Here is a 27,976-nt window from a genome sequence, read left to right on the forward strand (position 1 = left end):
GAAATGTGGGGTAAACGCGTTATAGACCTCTATCCCTACAACGCGTTTATACGAGCTCGTAATTCGTAACAATAAAAATTAATCACAATTCGTAACAAGTATTTCCGATTGTTTGCCTAGTCTTACTATACTATTAAGGTTTTTAATACACAAATTTAATAATATAATTTAATTTTGAAATAACACAATTGACACGTACGCGAAGCTAATTATGAACGGTGCAAATCATTATAAATTTCACAGTACAGAAATATGTATATGGGAAATGTACGCGTTATAGGAAATAATTCCCGTGTTATACAGCATATTGAAATCGCGTTATATAAAACGCCCTCTTTTGGATTTATATAACATATACATTTGCGATATCATTGCAACCACTTCTTTATATTTCCAATGCCATTGAATAAATAATTACTGTAACGCTTAAAGGCTTACTGCAGATTATAATTTCCCCATCATAAAAGGTTTTAGATATGTGTGGTAGGTTTTGTTGACGGGTTCAGCGTTTACTGGATTCTTCAGAGCTTCTTCCATTAGTCGTTCGTAGACACGGCCATCGTACGCGCCTATTGTTGACCGTAATATCTGTAAATGATAATAATATAAAAATTCGCCTTTTTGAGAGAGATTCATGTGTATTTTTTTTAAATGATTTTTGAAATGATTTTAAGCTTCTATCATCGCGGAACTTTAAGATAGTACCTAATTATTATGTCGGGTACCCACGATATATATTTTATTAATTTGTTGCCGATATTTGGATCAAATTGCACGAATCGTGGTCGCGGCGGAACTGCGGAGGCGGCGAGAGACGCTTGACACATTGACAGTTGACACTAATAGTACATCAATCTGTCCACGTGGCATCAAATCAAACGACGTCCATATATAATTTATACACGTAAGTACACGACATAATAATTACAATTTTTTTTATGACTTTGAGGGACGAGAGGAGTAGGACGATCAGCTGATGGTAATTGATAAGCCCTGCCCATTACAATGCAGTGCCGCTCCATTCAAGCCAATCCTTCTTGTAAAACCCAAAAATTGAGACATAAGATGTTAAGTCTCATTTATTTTCGTAAATTTTTTTTATATTCGTTCGTTCGGATTCCTTCCAGTTTGCTTCACAGTGCCTTGAAGGAACACATTTTTGTATTATTACCAAGAAATAACTTATTTGCATATGCGAAGACCTGTATAGCCGAGTGGTTAGCGATCCCACCTACTAAGCTAGAGGTCCCGGGTTCGAATCCCGGTAGGTGCAAGCATTTATATGATGAATATGGATGGTTGATTCCGAGTCATAGATGTTTAAATTTATTTATATATGTATGTTTATATGAATTTATGTATGTTTAAGTAAGTATATTGTATTAAATATATCGTTGTCTTGTAACCCATAACACAGGCTATATATGACTAACTTGGGGCAAGATAATTTGTGTAAAAAGTGTGTCAATACTATCGTATACTATTATATTACTTGGTGATAATAGTTAGAAATGTTGATTCTCGCCACGTTCCAATATGTTTTCGGTTTTCGAAGTCATTTGCAGGTTTATTGAATGCTTAAAGGTCGCAGTTATCAAATACCATCAGGTATCGTTTGACGTATTCTTGACAGTTCATAAATGGAACTGATGAAGGCATGCTTAAAGGTCGCAGTTATCAAATACCATCAGGTATGGTTTGTCCTCTTCTTGAAAGTTCATAAAAGGACCTGATGAAGACCACAGAATGGCGCAGAGACAGGTATTATAACAAGGAGTTGTTATTCGCACGTAAGAACTCATTATTTAGTTTGGCCGTAAAGCTTAACCCCCTTATTCATAATAGTCTGCTAACATAAAGCATTGCTAATTCTCACTCTGTCTTCTTCTATTGACCTAAGTCAGAATGAGAAATAACACTCTGTAGCCACGGACTAGTAAAAAAAGAAGGACTCCACGCCGTGATATTAGCAAGTGAAGCACCTTTATTCTAGTGTGTGTGAGGTTACGGGGTAAACCAGTTACACAATTTTTTCTCCCTTATATAATCACTCCCTTATATATCCACAAATACTTTTATATTATTGTTTTTACACTTTTTCACAACGCACAACGGCATTTTTAACATATTTTATTGCGACGCAAACTGATCTGTCACAGACGATGGCAAATCTCATAATGGCGGCCGATAGGCTTGTATTAGTGTAAGTGTATGCGCGTCTATATTTACACGTTCACCGGCTTGTTATGTTATCACTGTTATGTAAGGTGACACGGAGTCCTTATTTTTTTACTCATCCGTGTCTGTAGCAGCTATTTTAAGTTAGCGGACCATTATGAATAAGGGGGTAAGAATATAATTTAAAATTAGATTTAAATTGACACGATTGAAAAACAATAAATAGAGATCATGAAGTGAGGCTTAGATAATTTATAGGTTTTTTTTATGGAAAAAGAAGGACAAACGAGCGTACGGGTCACCTGGTTTAAAATGGTCACCGCCGCTCACATTCTCTTGCAACACCAGAGGAATCACAGGAGCGCGCTTTTTTTGAAAGCACCCATCTCGTATCGTTCCGGAATCACCGCACAAGGAAGTGCATTCCACAACTTTGTAGTACGCGGAAGAAAGCTCCTTAAAAACCGCACTATGGAGGACCGCCACACGTCCGGATGGTGGGGATGAAATCCTAATTTGTGGCGTGTCGTGCGAAAGGTGGAATTCGGCGGCAGAAATCAGATGAAACAGCTCTTCGGAACACTCCCCGCGATAAATGCGGCAGAGGACACACAATGAAGCGATGTCTCTACGCAACGCCAAGTGATCCAGCCGTTCACAGAGCACTGGGTCCCCGACAATTCGAGCTGCTCTGCGTTGCACGCGGTCAAATGGATCGAGCTGATACTGGTGTTCGCCAGACCAGAGATGACAGCAATACTCCATATGTGACCAGACCTGTGCTTTGTAGAGCGCTAGAATGTGGGCCGGCTTGAAGTATTGCCGTGCTCGATTTATGACGCCCAGTTTGTTCGAAGCCAATTTGGTCTATCTAGACGTATAAATGATCTAGGAAGTGAGGTAAGAACGGTCGGCCTGCGACCTAATATTTCATATTGCGTAAAATATTGTATAAAAGTTTTATTTAGTAGAATAAATTAAAATAAATAGCTACCAGAGAAGAAAATTGTTTGATTCTACAACGATACAAAGAAGTGATTTATGTTTCTCTTACTTTCAAAACATTTTTTTTCAATTTTAGGGTAATAAGGTTACACAAATTAAATTTGATAAGATAATTTAAAAATCAATAAATAAAACAAAATTCAATACTAAATCAATTTTGTTTTCAAATTTAATTAATCCCAAAAGTTAGGGTTATCACTTTAAAAAAATAACAAATTGGTAATAAGGTTGTGATGAAATAGGACTCAACTGATGATGAGCCTGGAAGGTATTTGTTTAATGTATGAATAAACACTTACTTCATCCCTTAAATCGAAAGCATCGACCAGGCCTACAGCATTTGGACGCAGCTTCTCCAATAACTGTTCGTACCATAATTTTAATCCTTCAATGTCTTTCTGGCTTATAGGCACCCACTAAAAATAAAAAATATATACAAACTAGAGAAAACGTAATAAAAATAGAGAGATTCTTGCGCCGCTTCTTCTCTCTCAGAGCGCCATTTGTTACCGAAGCAGATTTCTGGTAAATTACATCAAAAATAAGTCAAAAGGACTTAATTTTGAGAAAATAAATGCATTTCATGCCTTTTAATAATAAATAATAAGCGCGTACACCTTCCTTACAGGCCGGCAACGCTCCTGTGATTCCTCGTGTGTTACAAGAGAATGCGGGTGGTTGGAACCCTGAGATACTCCACTTGAGCAGGATATTGTCATTTGTCATGGTTAAGAAAAAAACAATAAAAAAATGGGCTAACATGTCATGTTGAAATGAAGTCACAGAAATTATTTATTTCAATCACAATTTTCAATTTTCTTTTGTCGTTAATTAACTACCACCGTTTCGGGAACAGCGAAAGAAACTCTTTAAACTCCACAATTGTTTGAATTTGAATGAGTCGAATGAGTCAATGACATTATTATTATGTCAAATACCGCCCATTAAGTGGACAGTTTATCATTCAAATTCAAATATTTTTATTCAAAATAGGATGTGAAATCATTTATTGAAAGTAAAAAAAAACTACCACCCATTCCAAAATGCAGCTTATGTCTGTTCCTGGTGTTAACATTATGGTTATGACAGTTTCTAGCAAATTCACTTATGTGCCTATGAACATACATTACAAATGATAAATAAACTGAGAAGCAACAGTCAAGATGTTAATTTCTTTGAATTTTGCTCTCAATGATTCTTTAGGACCTAGGTTATAAATAGCGCGAATAGCCCTCTTCTGCAGCACAAATATTGTATTCATATCGGCATAGCAATATACCATAGGACTTAATACTATGGAAATAACTAAAGTATAGTAGTCGCGCCGTATCTATGTCAGTTAATTATCTAATTTTTTTAACCGCATTAGTAAACATCACTTTTTCTCCATCTCTGCGTGTCCGGTTGCCAGTCGGCAAAGGCTTCCTCCAATACTCAAGGACATGCAATAGAATAAATTCTAAATGGTCTGAATGTTAATTACCTGCAGTAGATCCCCAAGTTTTTCAAGAGCCCAGTAGACAGTATAAAGCTCGACTAATTGGTTCAAAACCCGTTTCAACTCAGGTGATGAGGTTGTCTGAACTCTATTTAAGTTCTCGTAAAATGATGACAATATGATAACTCTGCAATGCGCCTAAAACATTAAATATTTTTACAATTATTATTTATACAAATTATTTAAGTTTTCTTTAGTGTTAATTCCGCCAATATTTGTCTTTAAAACAATTCGACACGTGTTTCGCCTCTACACGGCAAAATCTGGCACGAGACTCAGTCTCGTGCCAGATTTTGGCGAGACAACACGTCCTGAGGATGCCTCGTGTAGAGGCGAAACACGTGTCGAATTGTTTTAAAGACAAATATTGGCGGAATTAACACTAAAGAAAACTTAAATAATTTGTATAATTATGGATTTCCGCAAAGTAACGCCTTATTCAATAAATTATTATTTACTAACAATTCACCCGTACGTTTTCCTATACCTGGATTAATTTGACTCTAAGCATTGGATAACTCACGTCAGTTCAGTTCATTGGGTAACCAACTGCTATCATTTGGATTTCCCGAGAGATGCATGTGGATTACCAGCTTCTTCATTGGTTGCAGTATACAGGTCGCTGTCGACGGATATTGCTTGAACTCGAAGCCCGTGAACGATGGAGTTCCCCAAGGCTGTCTACTATGCCCTACACTGTTTCTTCTTCATATTAATATGTTGCAGGTATCGTACAGTGCTGAAGATGCTGATGAGAGACATCTATGGTGAAATCGTCATCTAGTGCCCGAAGAAACTTGTATCTATCAAGTCCTCTCTTGAGAAAGTCATAAGAATAGGATAAACTTACCAAGGGCCCACATTCAAGCGCCCTAAAAAGCGCAGTTCCAGTCCATAGACTTAGAATATACTAACGAGTACACGATCTGACAGCCCGATAATGAGTGACCAATTTTGAATTAGATGTGTGCGTTATAGTTAAATAATATTCAAAATACTAAGGAGGTAGTTCCAAGCGTCCTAAAGTGTCCTAAAAAATAAATTACCCCAGGGGGGTACCAGCTCTTGTAGAGCCGGAGAATCCCTCCCCGAGCATTCGCGCTCGGGCTGCCCCTCGTATTCTGGGGAGGGCACAGTACCGCGTATGCCACAGGACAAACAGGGCAGCAACACCACGGCACCCCGCTCCACGCTTAATGTGGACTTTTGTAACATCCGGGGAATTCACTCCAACTTAAACGCCGTCCACCACCACCTTGAGACGGCGCAGCCGGCCTTGTGTTTCCTTACGGAGACGCAGATATCTCGACCTAGCGATACGTCATATTTAACGTACCCCGGGTACAAAATTGAGCATAATTTCATGCCTCATGCCGGGGTATGTGTGTACGTTAGGGAGGATATCTGCTGTCGCCGTCTCGGCAATTTTGAGGGTAGGGGCCTGTCTACTCTCTGGCTCCGCGTAGATTTAGAGGACCGCGTCCGCATCTATGCGTGTGTCTACAGGTCCCATAGTGGTAACGCAGAAACGGATCACCTCATGGGCTGCGTTCAAGCGGCATTTGATGACGTGCTTGCTCAGATCCCCTCCACTGAAATCGTAGTCTTGGGTGATTTACAACAAACGGGCACAATGCCGAATGGCTTGGATCACGTACCACAGACTACGCAGGGCGATCTGTGCATAATTTTGCATTGGCGTATGGTCTGTCCCAATTGGTTGAGTCGCCGACGCGGCTCCCGGATGTGGATAGCCACATGCCATCCTTATTAGATCTTCTGCTGACTACACATCCCGATGGTTACCAGGTCTCTGTCGACGCCCCTCTCGGAACGTCCGACCATTGCCTGGTCAGGACTGTAGTGCCTATCCGACGCCAACGTCGCAGATCACCAGCGACCCGCCGCGTTTGGCACTACAAGTCAGCAGATTGGGATAGGATGCGTTCCTTTTTTGCATCCTACCCTTGGGGCAGGGTTTGTTTCCTTTCAGATGATCCTAGTGCCTGCGCCGTTGCAGTAGCCGATGTGATACTGCAGAAGACTCAAGTTTGCGCGTTTACCACTAAAAAAACCCCATTTGCCGTATCACCGCTCTTCGAGAACACTTCCCTTAAAGCCTCGCCTAGTATCGGAATACTGGGTCTCGAAATCTCGAGCAATTGCCAATTCCGTGGCCACCTGGAGGGCAAAGCCAAACTGGCTTCAAAGAAACTGGGCGTCATAAATAGAGCACGGCAATACTTCAAGCCGGCCCACATTCTAGCACTCTATAAAGCGCAGGTCCGGCCTCACATGGAGTATTGCTGTCATCTCTGGTCTGGCGCACCCCAGTATCAGCTCGATCCATTTGACCGCGTGCAACGCAGAGCAGCTCGAATTGTCGGGGACCCAGTACTCTGTGAACGGCTGGATCACTTGGCGTTGCGTAGAGACGTCGCTTCATTGTGTGTCTTCTACCGCATTTATCACGGGGAGTGTTCCGAAGAGCTGTTCAACCTGATTCCTGCCGCCGAATTTCACCTTCGCACGACACGCCACAAGTTACGATATCATCCCCACCATCTGGATGTGTGGCGGTCCTCCACAGTGCGGTTTTCAAGGAACTTTCTTCCCCGTACCACGAAGCTGTGGAATGAGCTTCCTTGTGCGGTGTTTCCGGGACGATACGACATGGGTACCTTCAAGAAAAGCGCGTACACCTTCCTTAAAGGCCGGCAACGCTCTTGTGATTCCTCTGGTGTTGCAGGAGAGTGTGGGCGGCGGTGATCACTTAACACCAGGTGACCCGTACGCTCGTTTGTCCTCCTATTCCATAAAAAAAAAAAAAAAAAAAAAGCGTGACTGACTGTTTACGACTTGTCAATCAAAATCAGTTACAGTAACAAAAGATTAGTTTTCCTTTATTCTTCTACCGCATTTATCATGGAGAGTTGTCTAACCTGATTCCTGCCACCGAATTCCACCTTCAAACTACACGTCACATACTGAGATATCCACAGACATACATCCAAGTAGATAACGCAAATCACTCCGTCTGTATGAAAACCAAGCGTGCCCTTTTTTTGTACATACTGTGACGTCGTTAAAAATGCCAGTGCATCGAGCCTAACGTTTAGCCACTCACCTCATCATTAGTTGACGTTTTCAGTACATCAATAGACGGTATTGCTTATTACTACAATCGGCAATGTATTATAAATCATAATAAAAAATAAAATAAAATCGTCAAAGGAAGCATTGCTTCTCTTTTTGTCGTCTTTTTGACACGCAAAAAATACACTCGCGGCATCTATTTGGATCCATGTCTGTGGAGATATCTTCCTACACGGGTACTACTTAAAGTATTCCAATTCAAGGAGGTACTAAAGAACTTGTTGACCTTCAATTGTTTTGCTCTTTCTGACCTATAGACTTATGTTGGCAGAGGAATAGTAAGAGATTCACCTCCGCAGCAGCCACCAACTGTAATGAAGTCATGTTCCATGCGTCCTCCATCGGTATGCCTGATAACACGCGGTGCTCCAGCATCTCCACACTTGTCTGAATCTTCCTATAAAGATAGATAACCAACATATAAATAATACATTTTTATTCCCTTTGGATCGGAGATGATGAGTATTTCACGTGACAACGACATATAAATCGATGAACGCCGGCTGCACTGAAGATCCAACTTGCCCTTAGATAAGACTCGAAGACTTACTCTTCATACTTCAATAAATACAATGTTTCTTCAAAACTGTACTGCACATGCAGTGGCATTCCAAGTTTGATTCGGGGCTTAAATTTGGTGCTAAGTATCGATTTTTGGTTAAAAATTGCACCTAGTACTTTGGAACGAGTAAAGTTCGTGCAATAATAGACGACCTTGGCAGTTTTGTGAGTCGAGGTCGAAGGTTGTAAACCTTATTCATAATTGTAAATTAAATACATTAAACATACATAAGCTTATGAAAAATGACCTTGTACTATCAGTCGAATAATTAAACTCGTTTAGTTAAAGTTTACTACCGAAAACACTCGCAACATAATCTGCTTATGAGACTTATATTATAATATTATTATAATCTATATGTGTATGATTAGCGACTGCTTTATATAATACTAATAGTTGCCCGTTGCATTCGCAACTAAAGGTTTCTCAATAAAATGTTTAAGTATGGATAACAGAGAGAGTTGTCAAACTGAAACATGCAGGGCAAGCCTGTCAGCCATTAAGTTGGCATAGCAACATCCGATTCTGCACGGACGCACGCCAAGACAGGGGAGATATTATCTAACTCTACATCATCTTGAAGCCGGCATTCCGAAACCGCGCGTTTTTCAGGAAATTCGCACAGCCACTTTGTGGATTCAACTAACGGCTGCTTTTTCCCGAACCGAAACGACTGAGGGACCTATAAGAAAAGAACATACTCACGCCTTAAAGGCTGGCAACGCATTTCTTTTTTTGTCGTTGCGGATGATGAGTTGAATGTGGTGGTAGAAGTCGAGTCGCATTATATTACTACAAAATTAGCGGCATGGTTAGACGTAAGCCTACTCACAATATTGACCCATTTGAATCAAATCTGAAAAGTGAAACAGCTTGTTAATAGCCCTATTTCATAATTTAACTGACCTACAGATAGAAGCACGCGTCATTCCAAATCTACAGGACTTGCAAGACCTCCGACATCCTCTGTAATTGCAAGACCATTTTTTGCATTGTATAAAATTAGGAGTCCAGGTGTCCAGATTTTTACCGCAAAGGCATTAATGACATTCCCGTGAGATGGTAGAAATTTAAAGATAACTGTGGTAAATACTTTGATTAAATAAAAATATTTCACCTTACAAAAGATGTTTGGCATTTTCAGTATAAAATGTGAACTTCATACTTAAACCCCTAATACATAATTGGTGTTTTTGTGTCGACCATGAACTTTTGAACCATGAAATATTTGGCCGTAATTTATTTAGTTACCATTCTTGTACTATTATATTGTTAATTTATACCCCAAATGCTTTGCCTAGTTTGGGGCAAGATTATGTGTGTCTGTCAATATTATTTTATTATACATGGGTATAACTTATATATATAATAACACGGGAATTCATTCTCGTATTAAGGAAATTTTAAGAATCTTACCTCATCGCCACAACCTGCATTCCCCGTATAATACACTCGATGGTATTCTCCCATTTATTGAGAAAACCTTTTTCTCTGGTATTTCTCAAATAAGCTACGGTTGGCGTCAATTTCACCGCATCTAAGCTTTGCCAGGTTTTTGCTAAAAACCTAAAAACATATTACACATGACATAATTAATATTCCATATATTTAAATTTTTCTGATATCAAAATTTTTAATTATGGGTCACTTCAACCGAAATACATCAATTGCTGGAAGAAGTCCTCCCTCAAAGATCTCCACGACATTATTAAAAAATAAATTCCCAAACAGTGTATTTTAGTATGTAATAAACATTTTTTTCTCTTCACTTACTTCTTTTAAAATTATAGTTTTAAAAATGACATTTCTTTTGAGACACCTTGTATTAAATAAAATTCTAATATTAAATAATTATTCTCTTCTGTCAGAATTGTTGGTTGTTCCCTACTCTTCACTACTAAATACTACATACATTACTTCACAGAATTTGATCCTTTTATACCAAACCATTCTATTTTACGTTAAAAATTATTTTCCTGGCATACCAAATCATACAAAAAACCACGGCAAACGAAAGCCAGACAAATTTCTCCCTTCTCTTTTTTTCCTTCTTTTTTTTTAAGATCAGCAGTTGCAGCGTCACAAAATGGCGTAAAAGCATGATGTCTATCTAACTCTACCTTGCCGTCTGCAGCAGTAACACGGTGTTGTCTCCCTCGTAGGTGCAAGCGGCTGTGGCCTGGCCGTATGTGAGAGGCAGGTTGGAGGACAGCATGTAGCCGTGACCTCCACAGGCCAGTCGACACCGCTCTATCAGCGTTGTGGAGTCCGACGTACACACCGCCTTCAAGCAACAAGCTAGCGCGTGCAACTGAAAATATTTAGAGTTTCATTTATTATTTTTATTGATGTGAATCTGCCTGAATCTGTTGGCGAATCCTTACATTCCTTCAGATTTTGTACCCTCCTTACATCATACTAAAACCTACCTTCAAGTTAGCATTCCCTTACGTTAGGTAGGCACTTTAAATATAATATGTTTTTACCAGTGAGAGGCTCTTTTGCTCAGGATGCCGGCTAGATTATGGGTACCACAACGGTCCCTATTTCTGCCGTGAAGCAGTAATGTGTAAGCATTATTGTGTTTCGGTCTGAAGAGCGCCGTAGCTAGTGAAATTACTAGGCAAATGAGACTTAGCATCATAAAGTCTCAAAGTGATAAGCGCAATTATAGTGCCACTCAGATTTTTTGGGTTCTTCAAGAATCCTGAGCCGCACTGCATTATAATGGGCAGGGCGTATCTCGTCCGTTATTATTATAAAAAAAATGTTTGATGCACCAGCATCACTTCCTAAGATATTTACAGCATTATTATTTTTGACGCTTTGAATTTATTTAGCCAGCAGAAGTGAACTTATTGTAATTAATCACCACCAAACAAGCTTTCAACACCAATGGTATCACAGAAAAGTTTTGAGCCACTAGTAACCATGTCATATACATTTAGAATCACTGCGTTACTGTTCAATCCAGTTTGGTTGGAAATTATATGCAAGTAAGGAAAATTGAACTTATGGAATGCTACAATTCCAGATAATAAGGATGGCATTTCATTTTCTGGTGTGATGCTAGAATTCTACGTTTAAGATCGAATGGAATGGTTCTCCAAAATACCCTTCCCTTTGCAGAACGCAACACCGTAAATCATAGACCGCCAATAAATTTATGCTTTTCTGTTGATGTCCCTATTCGTAGGTTTAATTTAATCTGCGTATTAATTTTTTTCTGACAAGACACCCTTCAAATGATAAATAGCAACTGTTAGTGGAAGGTCGCCACTTATTACCAACATCATGAATAATGCGTCGCAAACTTTGTATTCCGCAGAGATTTGCAAACTGCCTCTGCAAATGCTACATCGGCATTCAATAATACTTCATTCACAGTACCCGTTACAGCCAATTTCTCTACTCAATAGTATAGGTCAGGGGTGCTCAAGCTTGAACTGCTGGCGATCTACCTCAAAATTCGATCGATCGGCTCTGAGAGGCTTCAAGTACGTGTGATGATGCATTGTCGTCTAGGTAGAGTGACATAGATATTAGTTTTGCGTAAAATATGAATTTTTTTAGTCAAGGTAAGTGTAGGTCTGCTCTTAAATGTCAATGAAAAAACAAATATTATTCAAAATTGCGAGTTTTTTGGTTCTTACAAAACAAACGCGTTCTAAATTTCTAAGCTTAACTAAAGAATACTTTGGATGTTGAAGCGTGACACTGCATGCCCTGAGCATACTTTTCATAAGATGGTACGTAATTACTGATTTTAGTTAATTATACCGGATTTTCTTCTCGAGATCGACTCAAAAAGCACTCGCGATCGACCGTTTGAGCAGTATAGGTAGTTTTATCTAGCTTTTTGTATTTCAATAAGCCATCTATGGATGATTTTCCTCATTTATTTTTCCAATCCATAAGTGACGTGACGTATTGTTATTTGTATGACTGGAATTCATACATAAGCGTACTCTATGTTTATATGGGTTTCAAAACGAAGCTATATTCAAAGTCAAACAAACTTTATTCAATTAGGATTAAATTAAGCGCTTTCAAATCGTCACTTTAAATATTTCTTTTAAATTAGTGAATCAACCATATATTCGGAAAAAGTATAGCTCGTGAGAAAAAAGAAACAAAGGTGTAGAATATTTTACAATGCCTGTAATATATATAACAAATAAGTATGTAAGGATCCATTTGAAATAATATTAAATATTTCCTAAAAAGTAATAAAGAATAAACTGTATAAATAAAAATTATCGTATTATTATTATTGTATTACCTATATTAAAATGCAGATTCAAGATTGATTGATGACAATTTAAGAGGACGGCTATATACTTACTTCGGGCAGTTTCTCCAGGCTTCCGGCTTCGAGTTCTTCGTTGAAAGCGTTGTAGGTTTCCCAGAGCTTGTTCGCCGAGATTCTGATCGCGTGGCATGTCGCTATCGCAATAAACAACTTATGCTGTTGAGTGAAGTAATCCAATATCTGACATTCCGGCTCCCTGTACGACATATAATAAAATAATTATTGTATCAAATATTATAGTACCATGCTTGAATACGGCCACCCACTTTCTGGCAATTATGTCATTTCATCATTCTCATCATTTCAGCCGTTAAACGTCCAATCAACGGAAAAGACTGGACAAAGGCCTCCCCCAAAGATCTCCATGACGATCGGTCCTGCGCTGCCCATATCCAACGTATTCTTGCAACCATGACCAGATCTTATGAGGGGCCTACCAACACTACGTCTTCCCATACGTATCCCATCTGTCCGATCGACCTATGTACCCTGCCCACTGCCACTTCAGTTTCGCATCCATCTGTGCTATGTTGGTTACTTTGGTTCTCCTACGTCCTCATTTCTGATTCGATCTCGCAGGGAAACTCCGAGCATAGTCTCTCCATTGCCGTCTCAGCGACAATGAGTTGACAATGACAATGAGTGATTACCTCATAAGGCCCATAGTTAGCGACCACGTCTGCATTCCGTATGTCATCAGTTATGCATAAATAGCGACTATGTATTATAACTAAATAAATACTTGTTATGTTTGCATAAGAATAATAAATCATGTTTAAAAACCTAAGATTTGGCTGACCTAGCCGCATATGAAAACTCGAAAAAAGGGAGCTAAAACATATTTTTTGTTAGGTTTTTCACCCCCAAAACCACATGTGGTAAATTTCATCTAAATCATTAATCCGAAGCTGATTCCGAGATATATATTAATAGATTTATTACGAGTTTTTGGGGATCCACCTGGGGATCGAAAGATGTACGAGTTAATGCGCTGTAACGGCAGCTGTAGCCGCGAGAAAACCTTTTATATAGAAAGTCAGTGATATGCTTATTCAATACACTATTTACGAGCAACTATTTTCAGAGATTTATTTATATTATGTGACCAAAAACATACGGAAGATGATTTTAATAATATAAAGAAGGATAATCTTCTAATACAAATATTAATTATAATAAAAATAAACTGTATATTATAAGATGGTTTAAATCTTATCATTATAGGATTCGAATATTGCAATTATGACTTAAGAGGAAAATCACATGGTCAATGTGATTTTGTTTTTGCAGGAATTAATTTTTTCTTCGAGATTTGTTGTGCTGTAATATCTACGTTTAAGAATTGTTAATTAGATACTTACGTCTATTTTTAGATAAACAAGTATTTAGTTGTATTACATAATATAGACAACGAATGTAGCGACGTCTCTACGTAACGCCAAGAGATTTGGCTTTTTACAGAACACTCGATCCCGGACAGTTCGAACAGCTCTGCGTTGCACGCAAACAAATGGTTCGAGCTGATACTAGGATGCGCCAGTAGAGAGATGACAGTAATACTCCATTTGAGGCCGGACCTGCGCTTTGTAGAGCGCCAGAATGTGCTTGCCATAGATATTGTCGCGCCCAGCTTGTTCGAAGCCTATAGCCACGTTGCTTGCATATTTTGAAAAATCTCAGAAGAGTTAATAAATACACTACTATATAAATATTTAAATGAATTACGAATCTGCTGAATGAAACCGTCTCTGTTCCCAATCTTACTTATAAAGAACTGGGAATAAAATGTGCTTCAAAAGAGATGATATTTATAGAACAATAATAAATTTATTACGATTGTAAAAAAAGCAATTACAAGATGATTACAAGGTATCAAATTTTGAATAGACCATATGATTATGGAATCTCCAAAGAAAATATAATTATGGACATTAATTGTTGATATAAAAATCAAAATCAGCCAAAGTTGCAAATGTAAAAAGTTTCTTAATAACAATAATATTAGTGTACGTTTGTCAAATAACTTACCCACTTTTTAACTGACACTGTCGCCTCACAGCCGAAAACCTTACAGCAATTGTAACAGCTCTTGATAAAAAGTTCGCCGTGTCACGGACTATAACTGTCCTTACAAACATCATAGCACCGTAGTTCAATTTACTATTTTTGGATTTGACATACGTCCCGTCTTCCAAAACTTGAGCGTGTTTCATCAGCATATGACTCCTAGGTATTCTGACATTGTCTAGTCCTAGATATCCGTTGTCAACGGAATTTAATCCTAATTTGGAACCAATGTCACCAACTTTGATTCCAGATAGAGGATGGTGAGTTTCCTCGTCTCTAACTTGCACGATAAATGAATGGACGCCATGGCATTTGCCTTTTGTGTACAGTTGTGCTATGACGATGCAATAGTTGGCTGTACGACCCACTGAAACAGAGGACTTCGTTTATGGGAAGAAGTGACAAGAGGAAAAACATTCGACTGATGATAAATGGTGTTTATTCTCTACTTTATTCTCTACTTCTTTGGAACAAATTGCAAGGCAACGCAATATAGAAATTATTGGAATCCCAGAACATATAATCGCATACAAATACAAAAAAATGTCGAATAACTCTGTAGCGTAGTTTGGTTTAACCTGTTAATATCAAAGGTTATTAATGTCATTTTACTGATTGGGTAACGTAATTTTGATATGATAGTCAGCTTAAAGTTTTTTGATATCTTTAATAGTTACGAAGTAATCGCCTGGTCACAAATTCAAATTCAAATATTTTATTCAAAATAGGATGTGAAATCACTTATTGAAAGTCAAAAAACTACCACACATTCCAAAATGAATGCCTCAGACCTGAGAAGAATGGAGGCAAAAAACTCAGCGGGCTTTTTTTTTCATCGAATAAATATGTTTACAAAGTAATATTGTACAATTAAACTTATTATTTAATAGCCTGAGGGCGGTCACTCCATTCCCAATCTGTGGTATCATTAAGAAAGTCATTTATGTTATAGTAACCTTTACCACACAAACGTTTTTTAACAATTCTTTTGAATAACGTAATACTTTTGTTTTGAACATTAACGATAATTGAATTTGAACAATTGAAACACACTTAACGATATATCTAAATATTATATTTATACGTGGATCGTGGGAACAGCTAGTTATCAATATTATATTACTTACATCCTCCAGGCCACCACTTGTACGAGGTCAATGTGGGAGTGTTCAATACGAACTCCTGGGTAGTCGGATCGTACGTCGCTGTCGCCTCCAGCCCGCGAATAAATGTACCGTGTCCCAACTCGGTCTGTGAAAATATAATACAACTAAAATAACCTGCTTCCACTATGCTTTTGTAATCAAATTAAAATAAAGCCTAAATCATGTCAAAGGCTTGCACAGGCAAATTTTTGACAACTTGAGTTATATTTACATAGTAATTTTGATATGCCTCCTGCTAATTACACAGCTGGTGTCTTCAAAAAAAATATGATTTGCCTAAATTTGTTTGTTTGTTTTTCTGTATGCTTATAATTATTTAAAAACATTCTTTACCCATAATTTTTAAAAACATTCTTTACCCATAATTTTTATGGGTAAAGAATGTTTTTAAATAATTATAAGCATACAGAAAAACAAACAAACAAATTTAGGCAAATCATATTTTTTTTAAATAATTTTGTCATTTTAAGTTAACTAGTGGACCCGACAGACGTTGTCCTGTACACACGTCTTAAATTTGAAAAATCAGTCCAGCCGTTAGGAGGAGTTCACTAAGATACACATGAGCAGGAGAATTATATTATATGGACGGAATTGAGAATCCAAACCAATCTCAAATTCACTGGAACACACAAAAAAAACATCAAAATCGGTCCAGCCGTTTAGGAGGTAGGTCAGTTGTGAATCTAAACCATTCTCGAATCCACCTGAAGACACATAGAAAGTTTCATTAAAATCGGTCCGGCCGTTTAGGAGGAGTTCATTTATAACAGACGCACAAAAGAAATATATATTATACTAGCTGACCCAGCACACGTTGTATTGCCGCTATTAAAATCGCGATACAAAAGTAACTGTTGATCGTAGATGGGTGAAAATTTGAAGTTGTTTGTATTTTTTAATGCTGACTCATAATCAAACAAATTTAAAAAAAATATAAAAAAAAATTGGCGTGGACCATCCTTAACATTTAGAGGTATGAAAAATAGATGTTGGCCGATTCTCAGACCTACCCAATATGCATTCAAAATTTCATGAGAATCGGTCAAGCCGTTTCGAAGGAGTTTAACTACAAACACCCCAACATGAGTATTTTATATTTATATATTTCGCTACATTCAAGGTTATATTTGCTATTTGAATACTACATACTTGGGCGTAAGCACCGATAATGCTACACGACCACGCCCTCGGTAGCCAATACTTCTGCTGCTCGCTGGTGCCCAGGGAGAGGATGGCCGGCATAAACATAATGTAGTGCACGCCTAATGGTGATCCATCCCGCATTGTGGAAGACCCGAGCAATGACGTCAACACATCTCTAAAATATTACATTATCTTTGATGGTAGCACTTCACATGGCTATTTGTGTTCGCTATTGGGTGTTTGTTGTATTTGGCAAAATATATGACGTTCAGGCAAACATGCAAATAAAGGCAAATACAACCATCCACACATGGCAGTCAAATATCAAACACACAGACACTCTCTCACTCACAACACAGACACAAAAGCACGTCCGGACTAGTACACGGTGCGTGCGCTTCTAAATATGGCCATTGTGTGGACGGTTTATTTGCTTATTTGCCTGTTTGACTCCTTTGATGTGCCTCGAAAAACTGACAAGCGCACGGTAACGCATATTTGGTATTGGCCTTATTTGTCAAATAGGCAAATAAGGCCAACACTTTGTCAAATAAACTGTCCATACATGGGAATTATTTGCCAAATATAACAAATACACAAATACAAATAGCCATGTGAAGTGCCACCTTTAAATACTTAGGTACCTTCGCTCCATTGTTCTGATACAAGAATAACTCTCCAAAAACAGGCAGGACTTTCATAATATAGATAAATATTTTCACACGAATTTAACTACTTTTAAAGAATAGTAAGATCTGAGTTAATTGTTAAGATGAAGATAAGATCAGAGTTAAAAGTTACGATGAGGATAAGATCTGAGTTAAGAGTTTCGATGGGGTTAAGATCTGAGGTAAAATTTAAGATGAGGATAAGATCTGAGTTAATAGTTACGATGAGGATAAGATCTGAGTTAAGAGTTACGATGAGGATAAGCTCTGAGTTAAGAGTTTCGATGGGGTTAAGATCTGAGGTAAAATTTAAGATGAGGATAAGATCTGAGTTAATAGTTACGATGAGGATAAGATCTGAGTTAAGAGTTACGATGAGGATAAGACCTGAGTTAAGAGTTACGATGAGGATAAGATCTGAGGTAAAATTTAAGATGAGGATAAGATCTGAGTTAATAGTTACGATGAGGATAAGATCTGAGTTAAGAGTTACGATGAGGATAAGATCTGAGTTAAGAGTTACGATGAGGATAAGATCTGAGGTAAAATTTAAGATGAGGATAAGATCTGAGTTAATAGTTACGATGAGGATAAGATCTGAGTTAAGAGTTACGATGAGGATAAGATCTGAGTTAAGAGTTTCGATGGGGTTAAGATCTGAGGTAAAATTTAAGATGAGGATAAGATCTGAGTTGATAGTTACGTTGAGGATAAGATCTGAGTTAAAAGTTACGATGGGGCTAAGATCTGAGTTAAGAGTTTCGATGGGGTTAAGATCTGAGGTAAAATTTAAGATGAGGATAAGATCTGAGTTAATAGTTACGATGAGGATAAGATCTGAGTTAAGAGTTACGATGAGGATAAGCTCTGAGTTAAGAGTTTCGATGGGGTTAAGATCTGAGGTAAAATTTAAGATGAGGATAAGATCTGAGTTAATAGTTACGATGAGGATAAGATCTGAGTTAAGAGTTACGATGAGGATAAGATCTGAGTTAAGAGTTTCGATGAGGATAAGATCTGAGGTAAAATTTAAGATGAGGATAAGATCTGAGTTAATAGTTACGATGAGGATAAGATCTGAGTTAAGAGTTACGATGAGGATAAGATCTGAGTTAAGAGTTTCGATGGGGTTAAGATCTGAGGTAAAATTTAAGATGAGGATAAGATCTGAGTTGATAGTTACGTTGAGGATAAGATCTGAGTTAAAAGTTACGATGGGGCTAAGATCTGAGTTAAGAGTTACGATGAGGTTAAGATCTGAGTTAATAGTTACGATGAGGATAAGATCTGAGTTAAGAGTTACGATGAGGATAAGATCTGAGTTAAGAGTTTCGATGGGGTTAAGATCTGAGGTAAAATTTAAGATGAGGATAAAAGATCTGAGTTAAGAGTTACGACGAGGATAAGATCTGAGTTAAAAGTTACGATGAGGGTAAGATTTTAAGTAATTTGAAGTAAGGTTTTAAGAAGTTCTCTTAAAATCTTACTTCTTAAAATCTTAAGGGGGGAGGGATGCTTTGATAAACCAATCGAGCAAGGCTAAAAATCATACTTACCGATAATCATCATCCGTGATAGAAAAATTTCTCTCATTTTGGAATTTTCGAAGTAAACTAAAAAGTTCCACTGATTGTTTGATAGCGAGCTCGTACTTCTCTGTGTGACTTAGATAATCTTGCGACGAATCATTGCAGAATTCAGGTTTAGACAGGACGGCCTCTGAGAGAAAAAAAACGTACCTTACTGTTAAGTGCAATCAAATGTAAAAGGTGCTCTACATAAAATGTTAGATAAACATATTCTGTCTAATCAATAAACGTGTAAAGTTACTCAAAGTTTACAATTACTTCGCCCTGTCACGTGATTCTGCAGTGACAAAGGTAAGATAAAGAGAAAAAGTTGTAAACTTGGAATAACTTTACTTCGTGTTTATTAATAACACGGAGTTTTAAAGTTTTTTTTTATGGAATAGGTGGACAAACGAGCGTACGGGTCACCTGGCATTAAGTGATCACAGCCGCCCACATTCTCTTGCAACATTAGAGGACTCATAAGAGCGTTGCCGGCCTTTAAGGAAGGTGTACGCGCTTTTTTTGAAGGTACCCATGTCGTATCGTCCCGGAAACACCGCACAAGGAAGCCCATTCCACAGTTTTGTAGTACGTGGAAGAAAGCTCCTTGAAAACCGCACTGTGGAGGACCGCCACACATCCAGATGGTGGGGATGATATCCTAACTTGTGGCGTGTCGTGCGAAAGTGTGTGAATAGTATTCGTGTTCTTCGTGTTTTTAGAGAACTTTTAGTTCGCAGTCAAAGTAACAACGCCGTCTATAAAGCTTTGCCTGCTATGTGTATAATATGGTGCTGGCCAAATCACTCGAGAGGAATACCTTGTGCAATATACGACGAAAGACTTCAAATTCAAATTTCATATTCATTCCATCCAACTGCCAATGTCTCCCTTACTTACAAGGCATACCATAAAGTTGCCAGCCAATGACAGTTATCGAGCAATGGAGATCATCTAGGTATACCCAGAGCTGACGTGTATAAACCTCTCCACGTTTTTCCAGAACAGGAACATGTAAATATATCTTTAGTTAGCTAGAGCTGAGATGTGGTCCGAGCGAAATCGGCTAGGTATCCCTTTTTTAGAATTTCGCTCCTGTCTCCTTGAGAGGGAGGCAGTGATTATGGACTTCCTGGCATACCTGCCTGACTTTTTTCACTCGCATCAATCCAATCATACACTCAAAATTAGTTAGTGTATTTGAAGGATATTATGCTCATTTATTAGCGCCACATAAAAAACATTTTTTTACTTCATTAGATCATCATTACTTCATCAAGTACCGTACTGCCTTAAAGGAGAATCTTGTGCACTTGACCTCCGCCCCTCATTAATAAAAATACTTAAGTGCTATTGTATACACTGTATAATGTAAAACTACTGTTTTAACTGTTAGCCGTAAGAATCTAAAGTTATTTTACACAATCATTGTTCGATATATCAAAGTTCCGTTATAAAGTAGAAAGTCGATTCAGTTGAAATTATTATACGCGTTATTCACAAAAAATTGTGCAAAGACTTAAGTAAATTTTTCGCTAAGGACTTCAATATTATTTGAATGAAACGTATTGCAAAATATTTAATACTTGCAAAATAGTAGGTATAATCGAATTGCCAAAAAGACTAAAATACCAAAGCAGTAAAAGACAAACCTACTAAAATTACTGGAAGTAGAGAGCTACTATTAATTTCTCCTAAGAACATCCTGAGTAATATATTGTTTTAAATTTTCCCGCTAAATCCAAAGTAGGATTTTGTACGTACAATTTATACAAACATGTCATTGATGTAATTTTGCCACATACAGTTTATCCGCTAAGAGATTTATTCATAGGATCTAATTATTAAGCAAGTAAAAGTTTTCTTTTACCTACCTGTTTCTCGCCTTTTCTTTGTATTCTCTTGGCCACCATCGATATAAGATGTCATTTCTTCGATATTAAACGTGCATTTCTCACGTTCTCTTTGTAAGTCTTTATTTATTTCCATTTTCTTATCGGAACGTGTCATTGGCACGGAATCTAAAACGCAACTGTGTCTGTACTCTGTACTGTAAGTACTGGGTGCCTAGTAGGTATTAACTATTAATATTAAATAAACCCAGTCTTGAATCTTGATTGTGTGTGAATGTTTAATTCATACGCTTTGCTATATTGTCGCAAAATGCAAACAGCTCAAATTTTAAATTTAACATTGTTAAATAAAAGTTGCGTGATTCATAACAAAACACAACACTACACTATCCGATGCTAAACCTGTTTGGTCACTCTGCCTGCAATCATTATCATACACTTAATTACACACACATTGACAATAATTCGTAGTCATGCTGATATTAATTCAAACGCTGTGCTAAATTTACGTAAAATGCAGTCAGTTAAAACTTAATTTTATTAAAAAATACAAGTTGCACGATTATTATCAAAACACACAACACTATTCGGGCACTAAAACTGTGGTCACTATGTAATCATTATCAGTTAAAGTACCTAGCAAGAGGTTGAGAAATCACTTGCGTGTATTATAGAGTTGAATACGTATACTTAAGACGTAATCTATCAGCTATCGCCTGACGCGATTTCTTTTTCTGGCTACGAGTAACAAACACAGTTTTTAGTGTCTAATATCAATGAATAAGGCTAGTTAAAATTAACATTTGATCTAGAATGGAACAATATCTTGCCGTCCAGTACACCTTACATTCTTTCAAAATGTTGCTTTTCAACAACTATTTCAAATGTATAACAGATATTATTATGTAAGTGCCAGTACTTCTATGTACTTAGGCAATTGAAATTATTTTTAGGTTAATTTAATATGTAGCATAATATTATTTTGTGTTTATTTATGTACCCTATAGATACATAAGTACCCCACCCATTTATGAATTTATTTTATTTATGTTTAAAAATTTATATTACATATAAAAAATAATATTTATATTTGGTTACATTTATTTCAAGATACCTGCTTCTTATAAATTGTCTGCTGTGTCCAGTATATTTTTGGTTTATCTGGAAGAGAGCGATATGACCGTCCAACGCGTATCTATGGCTAATTTAGCTTAAAATCTTTTTATAAATTTTTATTGTATTAAGTGTAATATTTGTATTTGTATATTACATAAAGGTACTTTTTTTATCAAAATAAGGGACGAGACGAGGAGGTCGTTCAGCTGATGTTAATTTATTCGCCCTGCCCATTACTATGCAGTGCCAATCAGGATTCTTGAAATACCCAAAAATTCTGAGCGGCACTACAATTGCGCTCGTCACCTTGAGACAAGATGTTAAGTCTCAATTGCCAAGTAATTTCACTAGCTACGGCGCCCTTCAGACCGAAATACAGTAATCTTAACACATTACTGCTTCACGGCATAAATATATCCGGAGCAAAGGAGCCTCCTACTGGTATTACTACTATGGTGGTACTTATTACATAAGCGAAGTAGCACCGAAGCAATTAATAAACACCGAAAAATTGTACCTGTGCTGGGATCTTACCAAGGTAAATTTGTATCAGGTGATAACTTACTATCCCTAGACTTGTAGTAATATGTTAAGAAAAAAAAAACATTTATCGTATCACGGCTCTTCGTCAACGCTTCCCTTAATGCCTCGTCTAGTATCGGAATACTTGGTCTCGAAATCTGGAACGGTTGCCAATTCCAAGGTCATCTAGAAGTGAAAGCTAAATTGGCTTCGAAGAAGCTGGGCGTTATAAATAGGGCACGGCAATACTTCAAGCCGGCCCCTTAGACTTCTAGAGCTCTACAAATCGCAGGTCTGGCCACATGGAGTATTGCTATCATCTCTGGTATGGCATATCCTAGCATTATCTCGAACTATTAGACCTGCTCGAATTGTCGTGGATCCAGTGCTCTGTGAATGGCTTGATCACTTGGCGTTGCCTAGACACGTCGCTTTATTACGTGACTACCGCATTTATCATGGGGTGTTCCGAATAGATGTTTGACTTTATTTCTTTTGTTGAATTCCACCTTGGCATACCACGCCACAAATTATGATATCATCCCCCACCATCTAGATAATATGTGGCGTTCCTCCACAATACGGTTTGAAAGGAACTTTCTTCCACGTACAACGAACCTGTGGAATGAGCTTACTTGCGCGGTGTTTACGAGACAATACAACATGGCTACCTTGAAAAAAGGCGTGTACACTACGAAAAGGCCGGCAACGTTCCTGTAATTCCTATCTCCTCTTCCATAAAAAATGTACCTACATACAAAGAGTTTTTAGGCAAGGCAGCATTTTAGGTCCGTTCATGTCTTATAATTATTGCAACTTCTAGGAAGATATATCTAAGTAGGTATATGGTATGACACTGTTGTTTTATGCAGTTGGCACTCACAAACAGGTGGTATGTGCTAATAACAATGATTTTAAAACTGTCGAACATGTCAATTTCTGTTTGAAAAATAATAAAATAATTCATCGATTTCGAAACTGTTGTAACTTAACACTTTAACAGTAAGCAAGAATCAACTTCCAGTTGGACTATAGCCTACTTTGACTAGGTATCGAATGGTTAGTTATAACTTTAATAATATTGTTATTATAATATTTAAAAATTAAATAGAGCACAACTAATTTTCTTTTTTACCAATCTGAATTTAGTCACTTCATTGTGTCTTCTACCTCATCACTGGGTGGGAGTGTTCCAAAGAGCTGTTTGACCAGATTCCTGCCACCAAATTACACCTCTGGTTTTTAAATCTAAATAGTTCACATGAGCACCAAAGGCCCACACAATTACAGCACCTAACTAGTCAAATAGTAAATGTTTGAAGGAAACCAAAAATTTGAGTTTAATAATTATATTCAATACTGTATTCTAATTCTATATGTATAATATTAATATAACTCCTCAATAATTATTTGTTTGCTTTGTACAAAAAGAAGTACCTCAGGCAGCTAAACTACTACAGATTATTAAATATTGTCAAGTTGTAATTCAAAATAAATTATAAGACACATACAAATTATAGGAATGGTGAGGAGTTTCTTTAGAAATTCACAATATTAAAAATAAAACAAGATGTCGACCCAAAGTATTTATTGGATCATTTTATAACAAGTTACTTCTTAGCGGTAATAGCGGCTTCATCTTCCCTCGCAAATGTTTGTAATAGCTCTTCCTTCTTAGCAGCAATACGTTCTTCACGCCGCTTACGTGCTTCCTTAACCTTGTTACGACGAGCTTCCGCTTGGTCACTGTTGATAATAATGAATATAAATAATATAATAAACTAAAAATAGTAAAGTTTGAAAATGAAAATTTTGATGATTGGCATAATAAATTATTTATCAAACTGGTAACAATTAATGACATCAGCTCAAATGACTGGTCACACAATTAAAGGGAAATTATGCTACATCCGTGGTCATGAAATAAAAATTTGTACAACACAATTATTGTCAATTTACAACACTATTCAAAGTGTTTAAAAAATTACACTGCTCAGGAAGATATCAAGCTATGTCAATGATTATATCATATCATAACATTACAGAAGTTAAACCTACATTGGTCGACATACAAAAATAACAAATACCTCAACATCTTGGTTCTAGCTTTCTCGGCCTTCTTCCTGTGGATATACTCCATCAGTACTCTCTTGTTCTTGAAAACATTACCCTTTGCCTTCATGTACAGCGAGTGGTAAAGATGTCTGTCAATCTTTTTAGCTGATCTGTACTTGAGCAATAACTTACGGAGTACCCTTTGCCTTTGAACCCATAGTTCCTAAAAGTGGCAAGTAATAGTAAAACATGTTGCACATAAACAAAAATTAATTATTTATTTATTTTCTATTGTGTTTTATTAGAGCCTTTCATGGGAAAGCGACATGTATTTTCTGGCCTTTTATGGCTATCTACAGGCAGATTGTATTGGAATAACAAAAGTAGCATAAGACTTGATGGCAGATGGATACTTCAAGTGCTACAAAGCAATAATATATATATTTTTTAATATAATATTGACACAATTTTTACACAATTTATCTTGCCCCAAGTTAAGCATGTATAGCCTGTGTTATGGGTTACAAGACAATGATATATTTAATACAATATACTTACTTAAACATACATAAATTCATATAAACATACATAAATACATTTAAACATCCATGACTCGGAAACAAACATCCATATTCATCATATAAATGCTTGCACCTACCGGGATTCGAAACCGGGACCTCTAGCTTAGTAGGTAGGATCGCTAACCATAACATCTATCCTTAAACTGGAATATCACAACACACTCAATGCATTGAACAGATTAAAGCAATAAATCAACGGACAACAATTATCTGGGTAATGCTTCTGCAGACAAATCAAAAAGGGATCAGACACCTGTACCAGCCTGAAGAGGCTGCTAACTATTTGGGACAGCCTGGGCAAGTTGGGATAAAAAACATAAACTGACTAAAGCTAAATTTCTATTACCTTTAAGAAAAAAAAGTTGTCAAAAAAAAGCCTGCATGCAGATGCACCGGGAAAATTCTTGTAAGAAAATGCTTTAGAAAATCATTTTCCACAGGTATTGCAATAGTTTTAGGTGTATATAATTAAGTATGTTGATAAAAAATAAAAACTACACAATACATGTTGTAGGTCAAGGTGTTGTAGTAGCAGGTGTTTTTTTTTAATTTATGATTGATGGTATAACTTACCTTTTGCGGCATACGCGCATTTGCTGTACCTCTTCTTTTACCAAAGCCACAGTGGCGACCTTTTCTACGTGCCTCTGTGTTCTTACGAACACGAGCGCGGGAGTGAACGGCTACTGGTTTCTTAATGACAAGACCATCCTTGATCATCTTACGGATGTTCTGTCCTGTAAACATTATCATACATAAAGTAGAACCCCTGCTACATTATACCGAATTACAAACATAAGAAAATTTAGGCAAACATAATGTATAAATAAAATAATTATTATGGTAACAAGATTCCACTGCTAAAAAATTTTACTCACGGGAATTAGTGTTCGCAATTTCGTTGATCTCATTTGGATCTAGCCACACTTTCTTTTTACCACATCTCATAACAGAGGCTGCAAGCCTCTTCTGTAATTTGAGGGAACTGAAAAATTAAAATAAATGATGAACCACATGGCTTTGTTGGCCGACAGTATTCACAAATCATATTTTCGTTATATAATATTCCGAATAGAACGAATATTATATTATGAGTTGATTTAACGCAAGTAGATTCAATTGATTGTATTTTCTTCGATAAATTAACAGTAAAATTAAATATTTAAGTAAATCTAACCTCATCCTGATTCGGTGAGATCCAACGCACACAAGAAAGAAATATGGCGCACACCAATTTTGGCATATGGTTAAAAATTGCCATATACAAAATAAGCAAACTAATTTATTGTAATATCTATTTTATTACCATTCGTTTTATCGAAATATAAATCATCATATAAATTAAAATTAGATAGTACCTACTAATAATTTGTGAATATTAATTTTGCATATTATTTATAAACGAGCTGTGAAAAGAAATTCCTATGTACAAAATAATGTGCTGCCATTTATTGAAATTTGCGTCTCGAATTTGGTTAGCCTAGTTTGGTCATATTCATCGTTGCCTTTTGAAACGACAACCCCACAGAGATGCGTCCTTTTTTCTTATTAATGTTATGCAACGGAAAGCCATTTTGATGTCATATGATTTTTTTTTTTAAACAACACAAGTAGCCCCCCATCGGTTGGCAATGATTTGGAATGAGGGACGAGTTTCACCTGAACGATACCTGGGTAGCTTTGCCTTACAATGATGAATAGGGGCTGGTTAGGTTCCGGCACTTATTTATTTATTTATTTATTAATACGGAACTTCAACATCATGTTATATTTAACAAACAATGAGTCTTACTTTATAAAGGAACAAACACTGATACACATGACTATAATAGATAAACACATCACTCAGTTTAGTTCATAAGTAAAATCTAAATCCAAAAACATATAACTAAATAACAATAATGGTTATGAGATCAACTTAAGTATTTAATTTTGATTTTCAAAAAAAAATTTTTTAAGGTTATAAGGCTACACATTATCACATTTTGTTTTCTTTTTAAAAGGAGTAATAAAGAAATAATAAGGAGTAATAAATGAATAAAAGCGCATCTTAAAGATTAGAGCTAACAGTTAAAACAAACACTTAGGAATTGAATGGTGACAATTTCTTGTTTTTAAACTTATTTGCTGATTCATAAGAAATGTCTACATGTAATTTAGTGCTACATTCGTTATACTGTTTACATATTCTAACAATAAGAGAGTTAAGCCCAATATTAGTTCTATAGTAGGGGGTATGGAAAATGTTATTCATCGGTTGTCTAGGAATATTGTATGGAACTGAAAGAGATATTTCATTTTGTCATATTTCAATGCAGTTAATTTTCCCATTCATCATTTTGTAAAGAAATAATAAGTTGCGATTTTTGCGACGGACCTAAGGGATTGCATTCCGAAAATGCGTAACCGTTGCTCATAAGCATGCCTATATGATATTCCCTCAGAAACAAATGCAAGATGGCGTGTAAAGGATCGTTGGAGTGATTCTATTCGCTGTGAATATTCACTGTAAAACGGGTT

The 27,976-nt window shown here is 36.7% G+C and overlaps 2 protein-coding genes across 2 annotated transcripts; both read right to left on the reverse strand.

Moving 5' to 3' along the window:
- Positions 1-426: 426 nt before the first annotated feature.
- Positions 427-21,838, reverse strand: LOC126976387 (probable peroxisomal acyl-coenzyme A oxidase 1). Its single transcript, XM_050824694.1, has 12 exons — positions 21,204-21,838; positions 19,315-19,477; positions 17,097-17,265; positions 15,906-16,029; positions 14,740-15,145; positions 12,745-12,907; positions 10,520-10,710; positions 9,816-9,965; positions 8,129-8,234; positions 4,667-4,819; positions 3,483-3,599; positions 427-588 (listed from the first exon to the last, which is right to left on the reverse strand). The coding sequence occupies exons 1-12, from the start codon at positions 21,337-21,339 to the stop codon at positions 445-447; spliced, it is 2,022 nt and encodes a 673-aa protein (XP_050680651.1). The 5' UTR covers positions 21,340-21,838; the 3' UTR covers positions 427-444.
- A 2,555-nt stretch (positions 21,839-24,393) lies between these two features.
- On the reverse strand, positions 24,394-26,732 carry LOC126976429 (60S ribosomal protein L19). The gene is made up of 5 exons (XM_050824759.1): positions 26,634-26,732; positions 26,335-26,441; positions 26,030-26,193; positions 24,908-25,098; positions 24,394-24,566 (listed from the first exon to the last, which is right to left on the reverse strand). The coding sequence occupies exons 1-5, from the start codon at positions 26,636-26,638 to the stop codon at positions 24,431-24,433; spliced, it is 603 nt and encodes a 200-aa protein (XP_050680716.1). The 5' UTR covers positions 26,639-26,732; the 3' UTR covers positions 24,394-24,430.
- Between the last annotated feature and the right edge of the window lie 1,244 nt (positions 26,733-27,976).

The sequence above is a fragment of the Leptidea sinapis genome, chromosome 40 (genome assembly GCF_905404315.1).
Source record: "Leptidea sinapis chromosome 40, ilLepSina1.1, whole genome shotgun sequence".
Lineage (NCBI taxonomy): Eukaryota > Metazoa > Arthropoda > Insecta > Lepidoptera > Pieridae > Leptidea > Leptidea sinapis.

What these genes read in the sequence shown, in the direction of transcription:
- LOC126976387 (XM_050824694.1), bottom strand. Translation starts at nt 21,339, where the DNA reads ATGACACGTTCCGATAAGAAAATGGAAATAAATAAAGACTTACAAAGA. An exon ending in CAAGTGGTGGCCTGGAGGAT is followed by an intron (nt 15,146 to 15,905) that starts GTAAGTAATATA and finishes CCTCTGTTTCAG; the next exon opens with TGGGTCGTACAGCCAACTAT. An exon ending in GCCTGGAGAAACTGCCCGAA is followed by an intron (nt 10,711 to 12,744) that starts GTAAGTATATAG and finishes AAATATTTTCAG; the next exon opens with TTGCACGCGCTAGCTTGTTG.
- LOC126976429 (XM_050824759.1), bottom strand. An exon ending in ATGCGCGTATGCCGCAAAAG is followed by an intron (nt 25,099 to 26,029) that starts GTAAGTTATACC and finishes TGCCACTTTTAG; the next exon opens with GAACTATGGGTTCAAAGGCA. An exon ending in GCTAGAACCAAGATGTTGAG is followed by an intron (nt 24,567 to 24,907) that starts GTATTTGTTATT and finishes TATTATCAACAG; the next exon opens with TGACCAAGCGGAAGCTCGTC.